Source organism: Lipomyces tetrasporus (assembly GCF_029532465.1).
Source record: "Lipomyces tetrasporus strain NRRL Y-64009 chromosome Unknown POJ06scaffold_5, whole genome shotgun sequence".
Classification (NCBI taxonomy): Eukaryota; Fungi; Ascomycota; class Lipomycetes; order Lipomycetales; family Lipomycetaceae; genus Lipomyces; species Lipomyces tetrasporus.
Genome location: NW_026611600.1, coordinates 801264 through 822225, shown reverse-complemented (window position 1 = coordinate 822225; position 20962 = coordinate 801264). Strand labels below are relative to the sequence as shown.

Sequence of the window (20962 nt, the reverse complement as noted above, 5' to 3'; positions counted from 1 at the left end):
GGCGGGCTGGCATTGTAATACACGCTTGCAAAGCAACGTTATTCTATTTGTAAGGCAATAATTTTGACAACAATCCTTTCCCACTGTTCTTAATTGCACGAGCGGAGTGGCGGAACTCCCAACTTGAAAGTCCCAATTGATCGTCGGAGTCGGTAGCTGCTTAAATCCCGACACCTCCCTCCTGTTCTTCAACTCCTTCTTTCTGACATTGACGAAGGTCTCACTTGCAATATTCCCAGAATGTCGCTCTCCCCTGTCCGCTTGTACAATCTAATCATTGCCAAGCACCCCAGGCCCACAGCAAGCGATGCGGCCGAGCGCCTTGTCGCTCCGCTCAAACTTGGTATCTTGAGTGCCGCTGCAATTGCGCCGCGGGCGATTATCAACCCTGCGAAATTAATGCCCGACAAAGTGCAGATATATTCCGTCGCTGCCAGAGACCCTGCTCGAGCAAAAGAGTTCGCGAAGAAGTACGCTATTCCCCAGATCCACGACTCGTACGAAGACCTAATTGCCGATCCCGAGGTTGAAGCAGTATATATCCCGCTTCCAAACGGCTTACACTACGAATGGACATTAAAATGTATTGAGCACGGCAAGCCGGTCCTTTTGGAGAAGCCTGCCACGTCTAATGCTGCACAGGCGGAGAAATTGTTTGAAATCGCGAAAGAAAAAGGCGTCTTGGTTGTGGAGGCATTTCACTGGTGGTTTCACCCCGCGGCTAAGCTCGTCAAAGAGATCGTCAGTAATAAGGAGGAATTTGGAGAAGTGGAGAAATTCGAGGGTTCGCTTTGCGTGAGTCATTTCTTTAATGACGATGATATCCGATTTGATTTTGCCCTGGCTGGAGGCAGCTTGATGGATATGGGTTGCTATCCGATCTCGTGGATGCGATATTATCTAGGCGAGAACCCTGCGGCAGTCAAATCTCTGGAACTTGAGGTATATCCGAAAGACGCGAAGATTGATGGATTTGCCAGTGTGGAATACTCCTTTGCTTCTAGTGAGAAGAAGAAAGCCATAGTACATTGCGGACTGCGAACGCCATTGTCAACATTGTGGAGAATTGGATTCATCCCGAAGATGATAATTACGTCCAACAAAAAGGATTTAGTCTACACCATGCCGCTGTGGCCGCATGTCTACCACAACATTTCTGTCAGGGACATTGCGACCGGCAAGGTGGAAAACCAGAGCTGTTTTGAGGAGGGCAAAGAGACGTGGAGCACGTACGCGTTCCAATTGGAGGCTTTCGCTGATTCTGTGAAAGGCGGGAAGAGTATGTATGCGTCATTCGAATCAATGAAGTCATATTAATAGCATTATAGCTGTTCCGCTATTCTCCAGCGAGGATAGTGTTGAAAATATGAAGGCAGTGGATATGGCTTATGAGGCGGTATGTATCACCGAGGCTCGATTCATTATTGCATGCCTCACGTTTCTAATATCGGCTCGTCTCTTGTAGGTCGGCTTGCCGTTGCGATCATAATTATTATTTATTACAGCTACCTAATTTTGTTCTAGTTTTGGGTAACAAGTGAGTTATGGGAATTGAAGTACTACTCAAATCAGATCCTTGCAGTAATCATCATTTCGCGTAGAATCCTCCAACAGTTAGTAGCAGTATAAATTCAGAATGACAGAGACGTATCTAGCATTGAGGCGACGAATCCTCCTCCAAAATTGTTTCGGAGAATAGACGTCGAACAGCAACAGGACTGTTGATCACCAGGGCTGGCTCAGGCACCGAAATCAAATTGGTAGAGTTAGGGGTAGCATTTCGCACGTTTCTAGGCTGCAACCCTTCGGCAGAAAAATTGTGTTCGTTAAGGTTACTTCCGAGAAGTCTATCCATCATAGTGGATGTCATTGTTGGAAAGTCCCTCTGCAAGTCGTCATCCAAGTCGCGATATGTAATTGGGCTTGCCGAAGGCATCAGTGTGGCCTTTCCAATAGTTTCTTTCGTCTCCGGTACATCTTGAGACGCCTTGCGGTTCTTGGGCAACATCATACGCCAGTTGAAACTGAAATATCTCTTAAAACCGTCGTGAGTCCCATCCTTCGCCGACTCGGAAGTCTCGGCGTGCTCGGTAGTTGCAGGCCGAGCGCGCATTCGTTTCGGATCCAAAATTTCTGCTTCCCTCGGTGCCGTTCTGGGAGTGGGTGTCACCATGCGAGCCTTTCCGGCTGCCTTGACCGACCGTCGTGCAACCGATCTAAACCCCTTATTGCGTCTAGTTGTAATACCGTGTCGCCCAAAATCACTGATCACTTCGAGATTGACAGATGAAACGGGATGATGGAAATGAGGAATTTCCGCCCCATCGGAGTCGTACAAATCACGGTGGGCCCCATCGAGTCTGTCAAAATGCGAAAGATGATGGTAGTAATAATAGTGATTTATGTGGTTGACTGTTCCATCAGGATGATATAGCGGAAGAGGAGGAATCGCGATGGGATCTTTGGTTGATGCGTAGGAAGGATTGATAAATGGGTCCGGAGCACTGAGGTTGGTACGATATGCCACGGGCCGGGTGCGAGGAAGCGATTGGTATTCACGCGGATTGATGACAATTCTCGTAGCAGGTGATTGAAACATGGTTGGCTATTAATTTCTGGGAATGGTATTCGGCGACTGGTGAGGTTAGAGAGATTTCTTCTCATATTTCTGCTGCGAAGGTGAAGCTTTGAATCCGGCCGGCCGCTTAGTGGCACAGTCGCTAACAAACACATGTAGTCCGCCAGCGAACAGTAGCAGTTACATCCTGAATTACCCGGGAATGCTGCTGGAATGATAATGGTAATAATTACATTCTAAATTTCTAATGTGCAACAGCTATTTTTAATTAATGAAGTGGTCGTTCACTCGTTTTTGACAAGAGTCATGCAACTCGGGAGACCGAGAAGGAGCGAGCCTCAACGCGCGCCACAGCAATTACGAAGTAAATGTGTGGCGGCTCTTAAAGTGCAGGTTGCTGCACAGGATGTGGACCATCCACACGATCGTCGTTTCTGTGTAGATATTTGTCTACTGTCCGATCTACTGTCATGCAACGCACCAGAATATTCCGCGCACCATTGACATCGCGGTCGCACTCGAAGCGACATTCTTTGCAAGAGTACTTTTTACTACCCCCAACGTCGTTGTGTTTTCCGCATCTTCCGCATGTCTTACTGGTGTATTCTTCAGAGACCAAAACGACTTTGCACGATTTATATTCTCGCGCTTTGTCGAGAAGCCGTTGTTGGAATCTGTAATGCGACCAAGTGGCCATAGCTCGTGCCGTCTTTGACCTGATCCGCCGCTGTCCACCCTTGCGCATCACCATTTGTTTAACTGGGAAGCTTGGTAGGATGACAAGGTTGAATGTTGTGCACAAATACTTTGCAATGCGACAGTGTATATCGCTGACCAAGTTTTGTATCCGACGTCTTAGTTTCCCTGCAGCTTTTTTCATGCGCCACCTCTTTGCGCGGGTAATGTCTTTCACGGAATATTTGCTGTGCAGCTCGTCCAGCCAGTGACAAAGCCTATAGATATGGCCAATGTCATTTTTCCGAGCTCGATCGCTTCGCCGTCTGGGCTATAGCCTGTCAAGAATGTTCGCACGTCCGGGTCCAGGGATATTAATCGACTAGAAGACGGCCCGTCGAGAAGCCGCAAAGGTATTGGTACGCAAAGGTAGTAGTGACCGGTAGTCCATTGGTAGACAAGCCTGCTGTCGTAATTCAGGTCGTCTGGGAGAGGTTCAGCGCTTTTCATTTTGCGAAGAAACGCGTACTTCCCCCTCACTCTGGACCAGTGCTGATGATGTATCACAATGCTCTCCTGGCGAGACTTTCAGCGAGATCGGTGCTTAATCTTGAACACCTTATTGTCATTTGTGTACCTGGCATGTGCGGAATCATATGCCTTGAGAAGGTCTCGCATGGCGGCTTTCCTAATGTCGTATGGGGTTTCCAACACCCACTGCTTGCCCATGTTGTCAATTGCATCCTTATTAAGTAACGCCGCTCTTAGGTTTTCTCGTTTTTTGCAACCTCCTTCTTTTCCACGGCATCCAAACATCGGTTGTATGTCCAGCGTATGGTGCCGAATTAGTTTCGAAGGATCGCTTTCTGCTCTGTGGTTGGATATAGCCTGAAACGTCTGGCCTTCTCTGCTTGTTCTTTCCCTGTTTGTTCTTCCTCTCTCTTTCTTCGTTTTGCTGCTCTTTCTTTCTTATTCTGTCGCGCATTCCGCAGTTGATGCCAATAGACAATCAGTGATTGGCTGGTCGGATGCAGACTGTCTTACACAGGTTCCCCAGCCTTCAGTTACGAGTTCGCCAGTCCATTCGCGTTCGATCAGATTAAGAGAAGGTAGCCACAGTGTGCGACTGATTCGAGCGGAATCTTCATTCCAAAATGGCTTGGGAACAATTTTCATATTTGGTGTATTCTGTTCGCCGACTGCAATGCAAGGGCAAGGAGGAGCTTGAGGCTTATCTATACAGCAAGTAAGTTATTTGAATGCTAAATCAGTGGTCCGGATACTTCAACTTACCCATTCCGCAAGCGGTTTCCCTGTCAAGCTGTCAGAAAAAAGACAGTAGTGGTGCCAGCAGGGGAGATGTGTATATAGTGGCCGTTCAGCGGCGAATGGCAGCAGAGGCAGGGGACAGAAGGGGGATATTTATATTTAGATGAGATGAGTGCTTGCCTAGTGCCAGGTTTTTGCGAGTGATTTTTGTACTGCTGGGCTCGTGTCACCTCAGCGTTTTCTTTCTACCTTTATTCGATGATGGCCAACGACGCATCTCACAATCTGTACTACACATTCTAATGAGTCGTTACACAAATACTTGTCATATCCAATTTTTTTCGCATCCAATTAAATCATGCAAAAAAGAGTAATCATTGCACCATGCACGCGAACTATTATTATATCTAACCGACGTTGAACGCCGTTCATACGATGCGTCACTACATTCCACTCCATTTTCTCACAGTTCGCCTGCCAAGATCGCCTCGGTCGCAGAGTTGATGTATACTCTCTTCGAATCTAACGAAACTCCGCCAAAGCGTCTCTCGAGTTCAAGACTAATGAGTATTCGCCGATGGAATTTTTGGGTCGTTGAGTACGTCAGATGTTCCGATGTTGGATGCAGAAGATACATACGTCAAATGGCCAACTCGAATCTTAGAATATCGCCGATACGTACTACATCTACAATTGTCGTAGAGCAAATCTGAGGCCAGACAAGGCATAGACGTGCGTGATGCTAAATGTCCACCTGGTGCTAAGTTGCGGACAGAACAACCGTATCTAGGCTAATGAATAATTCTTATCATTAGAATGAGTGCATAAATTTATCTTTATTATAGTCTTGCTAAAATAAATCGATTATAGGAAATAGCCAAAACGTCAAACTTGCAATGGGAACCCGTAACTACTGAAAAATTCGACCCTCCGCAAAGTTGCTCGTTCGTAACATTTGTCAAGTCAAGCTTCATGTGGGTGATATAAAGGTGCCTACGAGGAGCTTTCAATTCTGATGCTCCATTAAACGCGCCGTGGCCGGCGGCCAATGTGTGAGTCCCGCGGGACTCGTAGGGCGAGTCGCTTGCGCGCTGTCACAACATCCCGGGACCCATCTTCCCACAGCATTGTGGAAAGAACCCCGATTGTATCCTCCCCGTGCCATGCCAGTTACATCACTCTTGTCTTTCCGTCCCGACATTTGCGTATGTTCGGATCAATCGGCTAATTGACCATTGGTCCGCCCTGATTTGCATCCACTGAAGAACCGTTCTCCTAGGGTCTGCCCTTCCCACTCTGCCAACCAACGTCGGACGTCGTGTCAGCCTCTCCATGCTGCCCCAGCTGCTGTAACTTCCCGACAGCTGCAAGTGCATTTGGCCGTCGTGGCTTGTGTGAACGTCTCCCCGGAAATCCAGGCTCGACCGAGCACTCTCCGACACCAGGAAAATCACATCGTTTATTCTCAGCGCTGTAGCGCGCACATTACAAATGGCCGGCGACAAGATCTCAAATCTACTCGGTAAGCTGCGCCTCTCATCCAAATCACGCAGTGAAAGTGACTCGTCGTCTCCGTCGAAGGGCCGCAGTAAGTTGAAAAGTGGCAAGTCCCATAGACCGCCGTTGTCTCAAAGTTCATCATCGTTGTCGCAGTCATCGCGACGGATGCAAGTCTCGCCTCAGGAACCAGCGTTGAATTCACCAATCTTGGTTAGTCCACCGTCCTCGTCATCTGTGCTCGGTAACGCCATCAGCGAGTCGTCGAATGTAGTCATCCCTCCAGCCAGTGCGTCACGAACGTCTGTCTCGGACAATTCGTCTGTGATGTCGTCCTCGGAGGCTAGTAGTGTTAGCGGAGTCCCATGGGGCTCGGGCTCAATTCCTCAGTTATCACAAGTGCAACCACAGCCAGCACCTGCCGCTCCACCAATACAGCAGCAACCTCTTCCATCAACACAACCGTCGTCACAACAGCAAGCACATCAACTCCCGCAACAGCATTCAACCATTGCATCTCGCAGAATTCCGTATCAACTTGAAACGAAGACTGTGGCGGGCTTGCCACCACTATCATCATTACCAACGTATCAGCAGCACCAACTCATACAAGAGCATCAACAACAGCAGCCGAAGTCGCCCCTTCTCCCACGTTCGCCTTACCAGGCGCGAGCGCGATCTACATCCGACGATTGGGCGGAACGAGGTGCAGCTGTTCATGTTCAGAGGGAGGCTGATGCGAATGGAAATGTGCAGACTAAGACGATTAAGAAGGGCGTGAAGGACTTTACTTTTGGTAGAATTTTGGGAGAAGGTTCATTTTCCACTGTCGTTGCTGCTACCGACCGCCAGACACTGAGGGAGTATGCGATCAAAATACTGGATAAGCGACATATTATTAAAGAGAAGAAAGTAAAGTACGTGAATATTGAAAAGAACACCTTAAATAGATTGGGAGATCACTCTGGCATAATCCGATTATATTACACGTTTCAGGATGAACGGAGTTTGTATTTCGTGCTGGATTTAGCCCCGAATGGCGAGTTGTTTTCAGTACTGAAAAAGGTATGATCGTTATTCGCTTAAATTTGGGGATATGGCATCCTGATGTCTTAGCTTGGAACGTTGAATATGGAGTGCACACAATACTATTGTGCCCAATTGTTGGACGCCGTTGGCTATATGCATGATCACGGCGTTATACATAGAGATCTTAAACCAGAGAAGTAAGCAATCGGATTTTTTTATTTATGGCGGAGACATTAATTAACGACGGGAGCATCCTTCTGGACGAGAATATGCGAATCAAAGTGACAGACTTTGGCACGGCAAAATTGCTAAGCATGCAGAAACCGGCCAACGGAACCACTGGTGCGTCGTCTGACAATATTGCCGGCATCCCAATAGAAGATGACCGCTCAAATTCATTTGTTGGCACGGCGGAGTATGTTTCTCCGGAATTGCTGACAGATAAGGCGGCGGGAAAAAGTTCAGATATTTGGGCGATTGGTTGTATTCTGTATCAGCTTCTGTGCGGCAAGCCGCCGTTCAAGGCTAGCAACGAGTATCAGACGTTCCAAAAGATTATCAAACTAGAGTACTCGTTTCCTGCCATGTTCCCACCTGTCGCCCGCGATCTGGTGTCACATCTACTTCTCACTGATCCATCGAAGAGACTGACGATCGACCAGATCAAGGCACATCCTTTTTTTGCGGACGTGGAGTTTGGACCGGCGCTTTGGAGCAGAAAATCACCCCGACTGGTACCAAATTCTATTCCGGGTGGTGTCAAATAGATCTCAAGCTGACAAGTCGATGACCTGGCAGCTTACGTGCGAGAGGCAACCGGTTTTATTCAGCACACTGACAATAACGCGTAGGCATGGCTGGCGACGCAGCAGCATGCCACAATTCATGTGGCTTGAGTTGCGTGGGTTAGATGTGACTATATTTGAACGTGGGGGACGATCAGCGAGATATAGATATCACTTTCCAGTCGAATGAAGAAGAGCATTTTTGGTATTATGGTGAATACCAATGCGAGGGTTTGCGATTGGTTAGATGCAGTGCGTAGGATTTGTATATATTATAGTATGTTTGAATTTGGCATATATAGATTATCTGAACAATGCGATAGGGACAATCCATTCGTCCGTGTTTACTCATCTCCGACACATCGCAGTCAGGGGACGGGTTTAGGGTTTATGTTGGTGACGTCATGACCGCTTCCCCGCTCCCAACTACGCTCCCTCAACGATGTTCCGCGTGGGCGCTCAATATTATTACTACCACAAGCATCGATCAACCCGTACCCATATCTTGCGACGTGACTACTGTCAGACGACTGCCGTGCGCGGACGCGCTCAAGGTTAAGCGAGGGTTCTGGTGCAGCGCTAGCTCAGATCGATCGGTAGTGGTACCCTGGACAATAACGTGCCTGCTTCCCACTAACCTGGCGTACCAGGTGACCTTCAGGCGATAGAGATACTTTACTGCGGACTTCGCGGTTCTTGCTACTTCTGTAATAAGCGCCAGCCAGTCCACCGATCGCTTAAGCGTGGGGAAGAGCGCAGTCGCGTGCGTCATGCTTGAGATAAATACCCCGGCGCGCGCTCGCTGATCTCCAGTTTCTTCGCATTCTATGCTACATACTTCTGTGCATACAACAGTTCTGCAAAATCGGAAATTAACAAGTGCGACTAAATCACATTCGAAATGGAGCCTGAATTGACAATGCCAAGCATGGGCGCTCGCCCTTCCCGCAATGCGGTCAGGTGTGCACATTTTATGGCTTATGATGGACATGTATGTGATGTGGCAAATCTGCTAACGGATCTTCTCCAGACGATCAAACAATCGTTTCATGATGGCAATGTCCCTCTTGATGGTCGGCGGTACCGCTTATTACATCTGGTCTAAGAATCAGCCCAAAAGGCAGAGCTTCGTCTACGTCGGACCAAAGAATTCGTCCGGCCCAAAGCCCCACTACATGAGATACTCAGACTATCCCAACGCCTCATCATCGAATAACAAGGGTATTAATACTACCATGAATGGGAGGGTCCGTGAAGTCTCCGTCGAGCGATCGGGGGGAGGCATTTAATCTGAACACGTTTGGCTAGGTCTTTGGTCACGGCGTCTGGATTTGATTCTGTACATATGAGCTAATAATGCTGCTTGATTTTAACGATATAAAGGTATTCGCAGCTTGAAATTGTGCGTTGGGTTGATCAATAGTTGATACGCGTGCCCTTTGGCGACGTCGTCTTCTCAGAGATCGGCATTACTGTGTATACGATACATTCTCATAGTAGTTATTTAATTTAAGTTTTGTTTCACAAAATTGGTCCTTCCCTATGTTTTATCTTGAATGTGCTTGACCGGAATCGACGGTTGTGTGTTAACTTCTCCAGATTAGAAGTGCATTTAATATCTTCCAACGCGATTTAGCCCATGTGTACCGTGTAGGGTTGTGGTATAGAATCGGCTTCTGTTACTCAATTTGTCGCGTAATTAGACATCTCAATTATACATCAATCCAGGCATCTAATATACAACGGCTCTTCGGTTGATATTTATTCTATTCTGATTCACTCTCCTCTTCGGCAGTAGTGAGCCATTCCAACCATCTCGGTACTAGTTCTCCGACCTTGACCATATCTGCATCTTCTGTTCTTTGTGGCTCTTTATGCCACCATTTCAAAATAGCCTCTTCCTCAAGGATATCCTGGTCGTACAAACAGTTAATGGCGTGCAGTAAAATACTAGATCCCTGCATTCTGCGAGTGCAATCTCTCTGAATAAGCAGTAGAAAGTCAATCTGATCTGCCTGATCAAACACCTGTCGGCGAAACAATGGACCCCATCGGTTCAACACAGACTCTACGGCCGCGCGAGCTTTCAGTGTGTTGCTATTAATCAAGTGTGAGATCCTGCCTATTAGCGCCGTGATCGTTGCAGCGCGCACTTCGTGGAATTGCGCGTTCTTGGCCATTCTGAGCGTACTAAGTTCGAGAGCTGCAATATCAAGATCGTGATTCTCTGCGATGGCGCGCTCGACACTCGCTTGCGCCTCACGCAGAAAACTGTCTTCATCAGATTCCTCGGAAGCGATAGTGTTGCTACTCGCCGTACTGAATCTCCTTCGTCTGGGCTTGCGGTGGGCCTGATCCGTAGAAGTCGTCGAAAAAGACGTATCCGACCCGTTCAAGGAGGCCATGTTGTACACTAAACCGGAGGAATTGACTATCTCCTCGTAATCATCATCCTCCTCGGCTTCTGAGTCATCTTCGTAAACGTAACCATCACCATCTTCTCCAACTGCCTGCGTGTTTATGTTCCTTTCCTCCCCCGCTGGGTACTTCGTCAGTCGCTTATTTCCGTCAACAACAATATTCTCGCCAATTTTAACGTTGTAAGATACAATTGCACCCGGTGCGACATGACTTGAAGCTCCAATTATAGCTCCTTTGGCTATTATAGCGCTCTCGATTATCGCATCATCTTCAATCGTGACCTCATCCCATATATAAGCGCTTTGGATCAACACATTCTTTCCAATCTTGCACCGGCGTCCAATGACACTGCCTGTTATGACTGTACCATCATGTACGACCGTGCCAGCGCCGATGACAGTGCAGCTGTTGATTCGGCAAGATCGTGCAAGTACGATGTCGTCTTCCTTGTATATATGCCCTCTTTGGTACTGAAACGTCTGATCGGCGAGAAGGTTACTGTCTGGAGTAATTGGATAGGTCCACCGCGAAATAACGTCTTTGCTCACGGCGTCGTACGTCTGTAAGCTTCGGACACGAGCAGCGTAGTTATCCGTCACAATGTGCGCGAAAATCGTCTTGCCAAGTAAGTCGGACGTTAGAATGCCGTGCACAAAATCCTTTCGAATATGGTTGTAGTCGAAATTCTCAGTAAATAACGCTGGAACATCAGGTGAGCAAATGTCAATGTGGCAGTCGATGAAGTCATTGCGTATGGAGAGGTCAGTGTGTTTATTGAATATTTCAGGGTCGAGGGTGATCTGATGTTTCCGGGTCTTGATATCCTCGTAGTGCACGCATTGGTTTGTCTGCTCGTCTAAAACAAAAATAGCAGATTCGGCTCTGGCTCTGGATTAAGTATGTTAGAAGCTACGGCAGCAATGGCGTATTCCAGTCATTACCTCGTTCGATGTAAGGGGCTAGCTTCGCGCAGAACCATAGTCATGATCGCATTCTTATCTTTCGCACGTCGTCGCCTGTGCTCTGCCAATACCTTATCAAATGGCACATTACAAACGATATCCCCGCTGACAAGCAAGAAGTCGGAAGTAATCAAACCCTTTGCGTCGAGATCTCGCATCGCATCTCCAACCGATACTGATTCGGGACTCAGGACAGTTTCGATCGTAAAAGGAGAAGAAGGGTTACTCCATCGAGAATTTCTAGCGTCTCATTAACACTATGGCCGTATGGGTAAGTAATGGAAATAGCTCACGCAATGTATTCCTGAATCTGATCGGCATGGGCACAGCAGACGACAATAACTTCGCTCACTCCGGCCAACGCAAGAAACTCGAACGTATATTCAAGCAGTGGGGTGTTGCATAGTGGAAGCAGACACTGCAGGAAAATTAGGACCTCTGAAAACGGCTCAAAGGGAGATACGCACTCTAGGAGTCTCAAGAGTCAACGGCTGAAACCTCGTCTGATACGAATCACTCAGCACAATTGCCTGCAGTCTCTGAAAATATTAATTAGCGCGATTTCATATCTTAATATAATTTACTCAAATGAATAACAACGTTTTTTGGAGATCTAGATTATCAGCCAAAAAGAAAAAAAAGAAAATTCACTAACCTGGTCTTGATCCGTCTCTTCATGTACTGTATTTTGCTGAGCCTCTTGCTTTCCCACCTTTGCCTTATTTCCTCCAGCTTGGCCGCCCTTTTTTGGACCCATTGCAAATTACCGAGCCAGGAACACTGGAAGTGGACGATTGGATACTGTTAATGGGCACGTCGGTCCCTGGAAGTTTAGCCGCAAAATCTGCTTTGAAACACTCGGCCGGAACCTTGGGACTTCAGCTGCTATACCTCCTCACAAAGGCATGGCAGCCCTATTTACTCCTGAAATTCAGCCGCAGAATTTCAACATTCACTGCCAACGGCGAGGGGAAAAGTAGAAAACATCCTTAACCAAATACCATACGCATTATTAAGGAATCCGCATGGTCGATTCTCATTATGTGCTAGCGTATTGTATAACACTAGGGTGCGCAGTAACGGCAGCAGTTCCATCACTGGTCCGATAGCCAATGATCTTTTTAGGCACGCCCAGAATTTAATAGTAGTCTGACTTGTGCCAATTGGATGCAGTGGTCACACAGATTTAATAGCAAGAGTGCCACAGTTAGGTGATATGAGTCTATTCTATATTGACGAGACTCCGTCGGATGAGTCGGCCGCGACTGCACCTAGGCTTACTCGCAAAGAACGACGCGCTCTACGCGAAGCGAACAAAGGGATAAAACGAGGAGAGAATAACCAAGACGGTGATACTGGCAAGGAGCGGAAAAATAAGACAAAGGCACAGATTCCAGAGGAGGCTGAGCTGGATCCTCTTGATCCCCTCACACCGTATATTCTGCAATATCAGAATTTTTTCTTGCCATTGATTGAGGAGGAAAAGAGATTTGAAGTAGAGCAATTTGAGAACAGACTAAAAAGATGGAGCTTGGACAGGCTTGTAAACGAGGGTTATACACTGGTAAGTTCGACTGTGGGAAGCTCGACCTGTCGAGGATTAACGTGTCATGCAGCTAAATCTGTCGGCCAGACCTGTTGTGGGGCAGTGGGGAAAGGTATTGATAGAGTTTACTGCTCCATATTACTATACAGGAAGGTTTAGTACTGGAGACCAGGTCAGACTATCTATTGAGGATCCCCTGAAGGAGACTCCTAACATAGAAGGAGTGGTCACCGGCAAGACAAATCGGACAATAACCGTCGCGTTCGACATTCGGGTCGACATATCGAAAGTATGGCGGATGGACCAAAGCATTAGTCTTCTTTCATACAATCGAATGGTAAATGCAGTGAAGGCAATTGGGAAGAAAGTCTCGGCGTACAACTCGACAGGTCCAATTAATCAGGATCTGTCGGAGAACATTGAAGACGAGGACAGTCACAGTTTTCGCGGGAGCTCTCTTCGGGATATATTCATCGGCGCCACAAAGTGTGATCCAAATGTACCTTCGGGACTGTTTGCAAATAATCAAAATGTGCTGGACTGGTGTAAGAAGCAGTTGGAGAGACCGCCCGAGGATATGACGGAAGACGAAATCCTTACACAGTTGAATGGACCACAACTTAAAGCTGTGGCAACCATGCTGCGGAATCGATTTTCTCTGATTCAAGGACCGCCAGGCACTGGAAAGACGTGGACAATTGTCAATGCCATTTCCCTCCTCAAACGACATTTCAAAATAAACGTGCCTATCTTGGTCAGTGGATTTACGAACATGGCTGTTGATAACTTGCTAGATGGTCTCAATCGCTGCGGAATATCGGCTCTGAGAGTAGGTCAGTCGCTGCGGGTGCGGGAAGATTTGCGAACTAGGACAGTGGATTATCATTTCGAGACACATCCGCAATCTAAAGAATACGAGGAAATTCGTGAGCTCCTACGCGCCATGAACGCGAGCAAGCCCGTGGCTGGAGTCCATACTACAAAAGATTTTAGTTAGGCTTGACTTGTACTTGTTTTCCGGTTTGTGTCTAATTTATCGTCTCTAGGTCAGTATTACAAAGAAAGAGGCAAGCTCACACAGAAGCTCTCGAAGTTGCACGGGAAAATCTACCGTGATATTCTGCAGGCAGACATTATTTGTACGACATGCGTTTCAGCTGCTTCGGGCCTACTACGAGCCATCGATTTCCCGCTAGTGATCATTGATGAGGGATCCCTCTCGACTGAGCCTGGCACGCTAATTCCGCTCATGAAAGGCGCCCGCCATGCGTGTATTCTTGGCGATCACCAGCAGTTACCACCGACAATTCTCAATACCAGCAATGCGGCTCTGGCCTATTCACTATTTGAACGCTTCTATGACCAAGGCGCTGCGCCCTCTACGATGCTCACTGTCCAGTACCGAATGCACCCGAATATTGCATTCTTCTCGTCGCAGATGTTTTACAAGGGTTTGGTCCAGAGTGCTCCAAGTGTCTTTGGACGGAAGTCGATTCAGTTTTCGCTATTTAGAGATCCACTGGAATACCCCATTGTGTTTTTGGATCATTCGTATCCGGAAAGATCAAACGGCACGTCATATGACAACGACGGTGAGGCACAGATCGCTTTTAATGCGTTACTCGCGCTGTTTCAAGAGAATCCGGACTTGGCAGGAGACGCTGTAGGCATCATTACACCGTACATAGGACAAGTGAATTGCCTTACGCGGTATCAGACGTCATATATATCTAGTGAGAGGCAATCCAGCACATATGGTAACGCATATGGGTATGCTGGTGGTTACACCAACAACCATGACAGGAGCTTCGCGATGTCACCGTTGTCACAAAAGATCACAATGGTCGAAATCAACAGTGTCGATTCGTTTCAAGGTCGGGAGAAAGACGTCATTATCTACTCCGGAGTAAGATGCAATGGCCGAGGATCGATTGGTTTCCTGGGCGACGTCAGACGTATGAATGTGGCCCTGACTCGAGCAAGATTAGGATTTATAATGGTCGGCTCGGCGTCAACGGTAGAAAGTGGCTTGCTTTTCGATTCCCAAGTCAGCAGGGACCATCAATCGGACCAGAAGATATTAAGCGGATGGTCCGAATATATGAAGTGGATAAGAGATCATGATTTACTTAGACCGTCCCCATGGTAGATGTTAAAGTATATGCATTGCTGGGTTCGTAATTGCGGACTAGATAGGTTTGACGTTACTCGCGGTTCTGTGCATTGGTAGAGAAATAGCATAATTCATACATTTAAGCATGGTTATATTTTGTTGAGACTGGCACACGAACGTGAGATTTGCCTTCGGGCAATCCATCAGTTTACTGATGGGGAAAATTCGTGGACGAACGTAAACTTCGGCAGAATTGAGTGCGATACGTTTAGTACGTAGCATGTTATGAATAGAAAGATTTAGCATATCCAATTAATTATTCAGCAATGAGGCGAAAAAGTTGTCAGGATCAAAAAGTACCCGCTGCCATTGGGAATAATCACGGGGTCACAATTCAGTTGTCAGTGACGGCTGCGAAGATGAGACAGACCAAACGAAGAGAACAGGCTAGCACAGAAAGTCAGAGAATACAAGGCGCTTGACGTAGATGCCTTTCGGGAGTAGACGGAGTTGTAGCTTGTCAGGACAGAACGAAGGCAAAGCGCGACGCCTGGGGCTGTTTGTTGACGGTGCGCGGGTCATGTGCTGGATATGCCATATATGTGTGGCGGGTACGACAGCAAATCCGCATAAACGACGGTACCCGTCACGGGTAAGGCGTGGCTGTGGACGCGCTTGTGTCGCACTTACGCTCTCACAGGTGCAAACAATGTTGATGGGCTCGGCCGCGCCATCCGTACTTAAAGTCGCGCTCATCGCCCACGGCGCCCGCCTCGTTCCTCTCCTCGCCGTTTTGCCTCACAACCACGCTTTTTACCTCTTGCCAACACCACCTGCTCTGTGAACAATCACATTTCGCTCTATTTTGAGACTTCCAGCTATCTGCGTATATATTTTATTTTTGTTTTAACTCCTTCGTCCGCTCGCAATGCCGCCAAAGAAAGTTGCTGCTCCCACCAAGAAGGCTGTCGCGCCTGCCGAGCACCCGGCCTACAAGGGTATGTCGATACGCGCCTGTTGGCGAATGATAGTGGTATAGACCTATGTGGAGAACATACCTTAATAACTAATGTATAGATATGATTAAGGAAGCTGTTTTACAGGTGTGTCGTCCTGATTTTTGTTGTTATGGTGGCAGTCGGATGGCCGTGACACCGACTGTCCATCACGCTTTTCACCTTAGACAAGCAACCATTATCTAACGTGTTTGCTTTCCACGTCATACAGCTCAAAGAAAGAAATGGTAGCAGGTACGTTTTCTGATTTTCGTAATTGCACTTTGACAGAATGTGTTGTGGTTTGTTGGTGTTGGCCACTGCTATTGGTCGACAGTTTTGTTTGTTTTGTTTGGGTGGGTCAGCGGCTCAGGCTTGCGTACCCTCCGAGTTAGACTTTTTGGCGAGATGCGATGACTGCGCCGCGCCGCTCCACTAGCTGCATTTAGCCGCCCCGCGTTTTCTCGATCGCCGCGGCTGAGCCGCTCGACACAATCATCGCTGTCGTGTCCTCGAACGGGTAACCTGACACAATCGCTGGCCACCCATTACAGACACACCTACCACACATTCTATCAGTGATTTTGTTGCTACAGAAAGAGATATTCTTACTAACTCTTCTTGCTACAGTCGCCAGGCTCTCAAGAAATACATCCAGAACAACTTCAAGATCAAAGCTTCCAATTTCGAGACTCAGTTTAATGCCGCTTTGAAGCGAGGTGTTCAATCCGGCGAGTTCGTCCAGCCTAAGGGTCCATCCGGCACAGTTAAGCTCCAGAAGAAGGAAGCCAAAACCACCGCCGAGAAGAAGCCAGTCAAGAAGGCCGCTGCTGTTAAGCCGAAGAAGGCAGCTCCCGCCCCAAAGAAGGAAAAGAAAGAGGTTGCCCCGAAGAAGGAGAAGAAGCCTGTCGCTAAACCAAAGGCTGCGAAGCCCGCGCCCGCAAAGACCACCAAGGCAACGAAGCCAAAAGCCACTAAACCCAAGGCTGCTGGGGTAACGAAGACGAAGGCCGCAACAAAAGCAAAGGCCGCGTCCACAAGACCTTCTCCTAAGAGAAAATCTGCGAAGGCGGCGTGAAGTTGACTTATACTAATGGGCGGTGTGTTTTGATAGGTTGTTAGCTATGTTTCCAATAATTCAGTCGCTTGGGCGCCGACTCGGTAACACTTGTTTATGCAGTATAGTCTCGTTAGTTGGGTTGATTTGATCTCTGTGATTAGTCTTTGTTGGATTCGTCGGTGTGTAATATGTTGATTGCTTGTAATGGGTTTCTGGTTACTCAAGGTAATTGGATTTAACACGCTTTGTACTGTACTTATTAGGTTATACGTGTAATAATAGTTGAGTGTTATGTATGCCGTGACAATTTTTTTGAATATTTGTGAGCTTATAAGGCTCGAATGCACGGCTGGAGCGTAGAAGTCAGGCACAAGTTTCCAGACAGAACATGCGACCTGTATCAAATCTTGTAGAACCTCGTCCTCTAGCGCAACAGCCATCTCAAAATACATCGCGGGTCGACGTAGATAGGCAAGCTGGTACTCAGTCTCTTCAAGGAATGACACTGAATTCGATATTCTTGGCCGGTCATTTGCTAACTTGTGTTTGTGTTCGATTGTTGGCAATTGCAGCATCATGTGAAGGCATGAACTCAATTCGGAATATAAACCCTGACCCTTTGTCTTGAGGATGTCGAGCAAGTCAATCAGGCCAGTATTATATTCGTAGGGTACCGACGCGGTTGACGCTTAATCGTTTGCATCGATATTACAGCTAGAGCATAACTATGCAAAATCCTGGTGCATAACCCGCATGTCAACACAACGCAGTCGTCAATCATACTGGGGGGAGAGCTGCCGCCAGTATCTTTGGATGAAAATAGCCATTTGTTGACAGCGCATCCGCATTGAGCCTCCGTATTCTCATTTACTGAGCTCTGCACGGCTTACGGCATTTGCTTGTGCTGCGACTTGCCGCGTGCCTGCGCCTGTAACCTGCGCCCTGCGCGTGCTCCAGTAGGTTCGCTCGAGTCGTACTGTTCAGCTGCCATCGACAGATAATCAATAGAGCGCTCGTTGTCGCCATATTGAGCAGCAGAGTATTGCAAGATACGTCTCAGAATGCCCCCGTCGCTCGACTCAACCGGTTCGTCAGTTACGCAAATGTTTACTTCTCGATCGCATTCGGGCCCGTTAGTATTGAAACCTGCAGCGGCCATGGCTAGCGCGACCACAGTGACCGAGCCCGTTGTAACAAATACAGCACTGACTGGCACTGAGGCGAATGGGACCGCCCCGACCGCGGACACTGCGGGGAAGACGACAGCGGTCCCGTCGACGAGCGAGGCAAGCGCAAAAGCTACCACAACGGATGTCGATCAGGCCGAATCTCACGAAGTCAATTTCGAGGACTTTCATGATGCGCTGGTGTCTTTAACGTCAAACGAAATAGAGCTGCGACTAGATCAGAAAGATTACTTTGATCCAAAGTTCATGCCGCCGTCTTCGCTCCTCCAGAACGGAAGTACAAGCGGACGGGTGAATGGAAGCCACATGGGAGATGTTGCACATGTGATGGTCGAAAATGAAGCTGATCGTGCTGTCCAAGACAGAGGCACTAACATGTTGGCAAATGGGACCGGAACTGGACATTCAACCAATAATACGTCCACTTCGGTATTAATATCACGGTCGCCGTCGCTCACAACGAACAGTTCGAGATCCACGTCCTCGCCTCGACCAAAGACTACATCGGGTTTGACTCTTAATACTTTCATTTCACCTGCATCTATCTCTAGCGGTGCATCAGCATCTTCCGCAACACCTCATAGACCTTCACCGCTATCGTATTCATCGTCATCAGCGGATATTAACGATGATGCAGACGTTACTCTGGTTCATGGCATAAATACATCGCCTTCATCAACGATTCGCTCAAGCCGGCCACCGAATGCATTTCAATCCATATCATCCCCCGACGTCGCTAGTTTACCACCGCGATCACCTTCTCTTAGCCCCGAAAGTGCTTCTACGGCTGTCAACAAACGCTCTGGTATTCTAGTTCCTGTCACATCCCCAAAACTCACTGCACGAGCTCTATCCGGCTCACAGCCCACCATCACTCAAAGTCCTACAGCGACAAGCGGTCCCGGCAAACTTACCGGGACAAATCTAACAATTATGTCTTCTCATGCGACCAGTCTGACCACAACCACAACAACCACGACTACAACCGAAACGGTAGCTACGGACGAGGACGAAGAGCGGGATTCATTTGCGGCTGAGTCTCCCATATTAGTCGGCGCAAGCGGCTCGTCTCAAGCTGCTGCTTCCACGGCAACCGGGATCAGGGGACCGATGTCAATCGCACGGCAACGAACGTTTCCGGCTGGCGGATCTGAGGTAGAAGATCATCACAACGAGCCGAGTGAAGAAGTTCGACGAATGCGCGACGAGATCATCGCAAAGCGGGAGACCAAGAAACGAAGGAAGGAGTTTTTGGAGGACGACAAGGTGTTGGTCGGTACAAAAGTCGGGGAGGATCACGTTAATTATATTTTGGCCTACAATATGCTGACCGGAATTCGTGTTGCGGTGTCACGAACAACTGCAAAGCTTGACCGAGAGTTGACTGAAAATGATTTTATTTCGAAGCATAAGCTAGCCTTTGATATGTGAGTATTTAGAGTACGATTCATCTGAGGGATAGATTCTTACTTGTGCTAGATCCGGAAACGAGTTGACGCCATCTGCGAAGTACGATTTTAAGTTTAAAGATTACGCTCCATGGGTTTTCCGACATTTACGACAGCTCTTTCGGTTAGATCCTGCAGATTACTTGATCTCACTGACCTCGAAATATATCGTGTCTGAGCTCGGCTCGCCCGGTAAAAGTGGAAGCTTTTTTTACTTTTCCCGCGATTACCGATTTATCATCAAAACAATTCACCACTCTGAACATAAGTTCCTCCTCAGGATTCTTAAGGAGTATTATAATCATGTGAAGGCTAATCCGAATACTTTAATTTCGCAATTCTATGGATTACATCGTGTCAAGTTACCCTATGGCCGAAAAATTCATTTCATTATTATGAACAACTTGTTCCCACCACATCGGGATATCCACCAGACATTTGATCTTAAGGGATCTACGATCGGTCGTGATTACGATGAGAGAAAGTTGAAGAATAATAAGCATGCGACCATGAAAGATTTGAATTGGATGCGACGAAATAAACATATTAGTCTCGGTCCGCGAAAGCGTACTCAATTCATGACACAGTTGGAGACAGATGTGAAATTGCTTGAGAGGCTAAACATTATGGATTATTCGCTACTGATCGGCATTCATGATTTGCGAAAAGGAAATACGGAGAATATTCGCGATAGCACGTTGACGATGTTCACTCCAGATCAGCAAATGTTGGAGAGGACGCCATCCAGGCTCGAGAGGGACCGCCGAATGAGTTTGAGACGTGCCTTTTCTACTGCTAATCCTGCGTCTTTGGAGCAAGTTATTGATGTATTACGGTCGGATGAGTATCCTGGGTAAGTTTCTATTTTTGGTTGTGCTGAACGACACTAAATGTGTAATAGTCGTAAGAGATTTACATTTTACGCGGACGACGGTGGGTTTCGTGCCACGGATGAACACGATGGACCGTTAAATGAGATATACTACTTGGGAGTGATCGATTGCCTTACAAATTACTCCTTTGTCAAGAAAGTGGAGACATTTTGGAAGGGACTGTCACATTCGCGTGAAAAGCTTTCAGCAATTCCACCCGTCGAGTACGGTGAGCGGTTTTACAAGTTCATCATCTCTATCGTCAAGGCTGCAGGTCAAAGTGGCGCAGATGATGAAAGATATCAGATATCTTCCTTGGCTCCAGGTGGCAGTGCGAATGAGACAATGGCAGAGATCGTGGAGATTAGAGAAGCAGCTTAATTGTACCATTGTTGGTTTTTTCGCATAGATTGGTTAGAAAAGTTCAGGCGAGGGAATGTATTATAAATTTTTGATATGGTCATGAACCGTGTTTGTTGTGATATTATTGTCAGGTGTTAAAAAGTGTATAGGAATCGGTATGTT

General features: G+C 47.5%; 9 protein-coding genes across 9 annotated transcripts; 6 read left to right on the top strand and 3 right to left on the bottom strand.

Moving 5' to 3' along the window:
- Positions 1-6: 6 nt before the first annotated feature.
- On the top strand, positions 7-1558 carry POJ06DRAFT_105358 (uncharacterized protein). Its single transcript, XM_056183972.1, has 2 exons — positions 7-1279; positions 1329-1558. The coding sequence occupies exons 1-2, from the start codon at positions 241-243 to the stop codon at positions 1463-1465; spliced, it is 1176 nt and encodes a 391-aa protein (XP_056043932.1). The 5' UTR covers positions 7-240; the 3' UTR covers positions 1466-1558.
- POJ06DRAFT_105355 (uncharacterized protein) lies at positions 1485-2779 on the bottom strand. The gene has a single exon (XM_056183971.1). The coding sequence runs from the start codon at positions 2597-2599 to the stop codon at positions 1652-1654; it is 948 nt and encodes a 315-aa protein (XP_056043931.1). The 5' UTR covers positions 2600-2779; the 3' UTR covers positions 1485-1651.
- A 747-nt stretch (positions 2780-3526) lies between these two features.
- POJ06DRAFT_252836 (uncharacterized protein) lies at positions 3527-4785 on the bottom strand (the record flags this gene model as incomplete). The annotated part of the gene is made up of 4 exons (XM_056187569.1): positions 4547-4785; positions 4298-4488; positions 3872-4213; positions 3527-3838 (listed from the first exon to the last, which is right to left on the bottom strand). Coding segments are annotated over exons 1-4 (849 nt in total), but the record flags the coding sequence as incomplete, so codon positions are not given.
- A 1561-nt stretch (positions 4786-6346) lies between these two features.
- POJ06DRAFT_196588 (kinase-like domain-containing protein) lies at positions 6347-7815 on the top strand (the record flags this gene model as incomplete). Its single annotated transcript, XM_056185036.1, has 3 exons — positions 6347-7084; positions 7136-7245; positions 7299-7815. The coding sequence occupies 3 exons, from the start codon at positions 6347-6349 to the stop codon at positions 7813-7815; spliced, it is 1365 nt and encodes a 454-aa protein (XP_056043929.1).
- Positions 7816-8783: 968 nt separating this feature from the next.
- Positions 8784-9122, top strand: POJ06DRAFT_268069 (uncharacterized protein; the record flags this gene model as incomplete). Its single annotated transcript, XM_056189288.1, has 2 exons — positions 8784-8824; positions 8864-9122. The coding sequence occupies 2 exons, from the start codon at positions 8784-8786 to the stop codon at positions 9120-9122; spliced, it is 300 nt and encodes a 99-aa protein (XP_056043928.1).
- Positions 9123-9363: 241 nt separating this feature from the next.
- Positions 9364-12056, bottom strand: POJ06DRAFT_252826 (nucleotide-diphospho-sugar transferase). The gene is made up of 5 exons (XM_056187568.1): positions 11872-12056; positions 11684-11755; positions 11510-11634; positions 11196-11456; positions 9364-11142 (listed from the first exon to the last, which is right to left on the bottom strand). Exons 1-5 carry the CDS (start codon positions 11971-11973, stop codon positions 9600-9602), a joined length of 2103 nt encoding a protein of 700 aa, XP_056043927.1. The 5' UTR covers positions 11974-12056; the 3' UTR covers positions 9364-9599.
- Positions 12057-12139: 83 nt separating this feature from the next.
- On the top strand, positions 12140-14931 carry POJ06DRAFT_105294 (P-loop containing nucleoside triphosphate hydrolase protein). Its single transcript, XM_056183970.1, has 3 exons — positions 12140-12780; positions 12833-13754; positions 13809-14931. The coding sequence occupies exons 1-3, from the start codon at positions 12433-12435 to the stop codon at positions 14909-14911; spliced, it is 2373 nt and encodes a 790-aa protein (XP_056043926.1). The 5' UTR covers positions 12140-12432; the 3' UTR covers positions 14912-14931.
- An 872-nt stretch (positions 14932-15803) lies between these two features.
- Positions 15804-16948, top strand: POJ06DRAFT_268066 (putative histone h1; the record flags this gene model as incomplete). Its single annotated transcript, XM_056189287.1, has 4 exons — positions 15804-15873; positions 15953-15978; positions 16103-16125; positions 16501-16948. The coding sequence occupies 4 exons, from the start codon at positions 15804-15806 to the stop codon at positions 16946-16948; spliced, it is 567 nt and encodes a 188-aa protein (XP_056043925.1).
- Positions 16949-17991: 1043 nt separating this feature from the next.
- Positions 17992-20818, top strand: POJ06DRAFT_196736 (uncharacterized protein; the record flags this gene model as incomplete). The annotated part of the gene is made up of 3 exons (XM_056185044.1): positions 17992-19544; positions 19597-20418; positions 20467-20818. 3 exons carry the CDS (start codon positions 17992-17994, stop codon positions 20816-20818), a joined length of 2727 nt encoding a protein of 908 aa, XP_056043924.1.
- Positions 20819-20962: the final 144 nt, after the last annotated feature.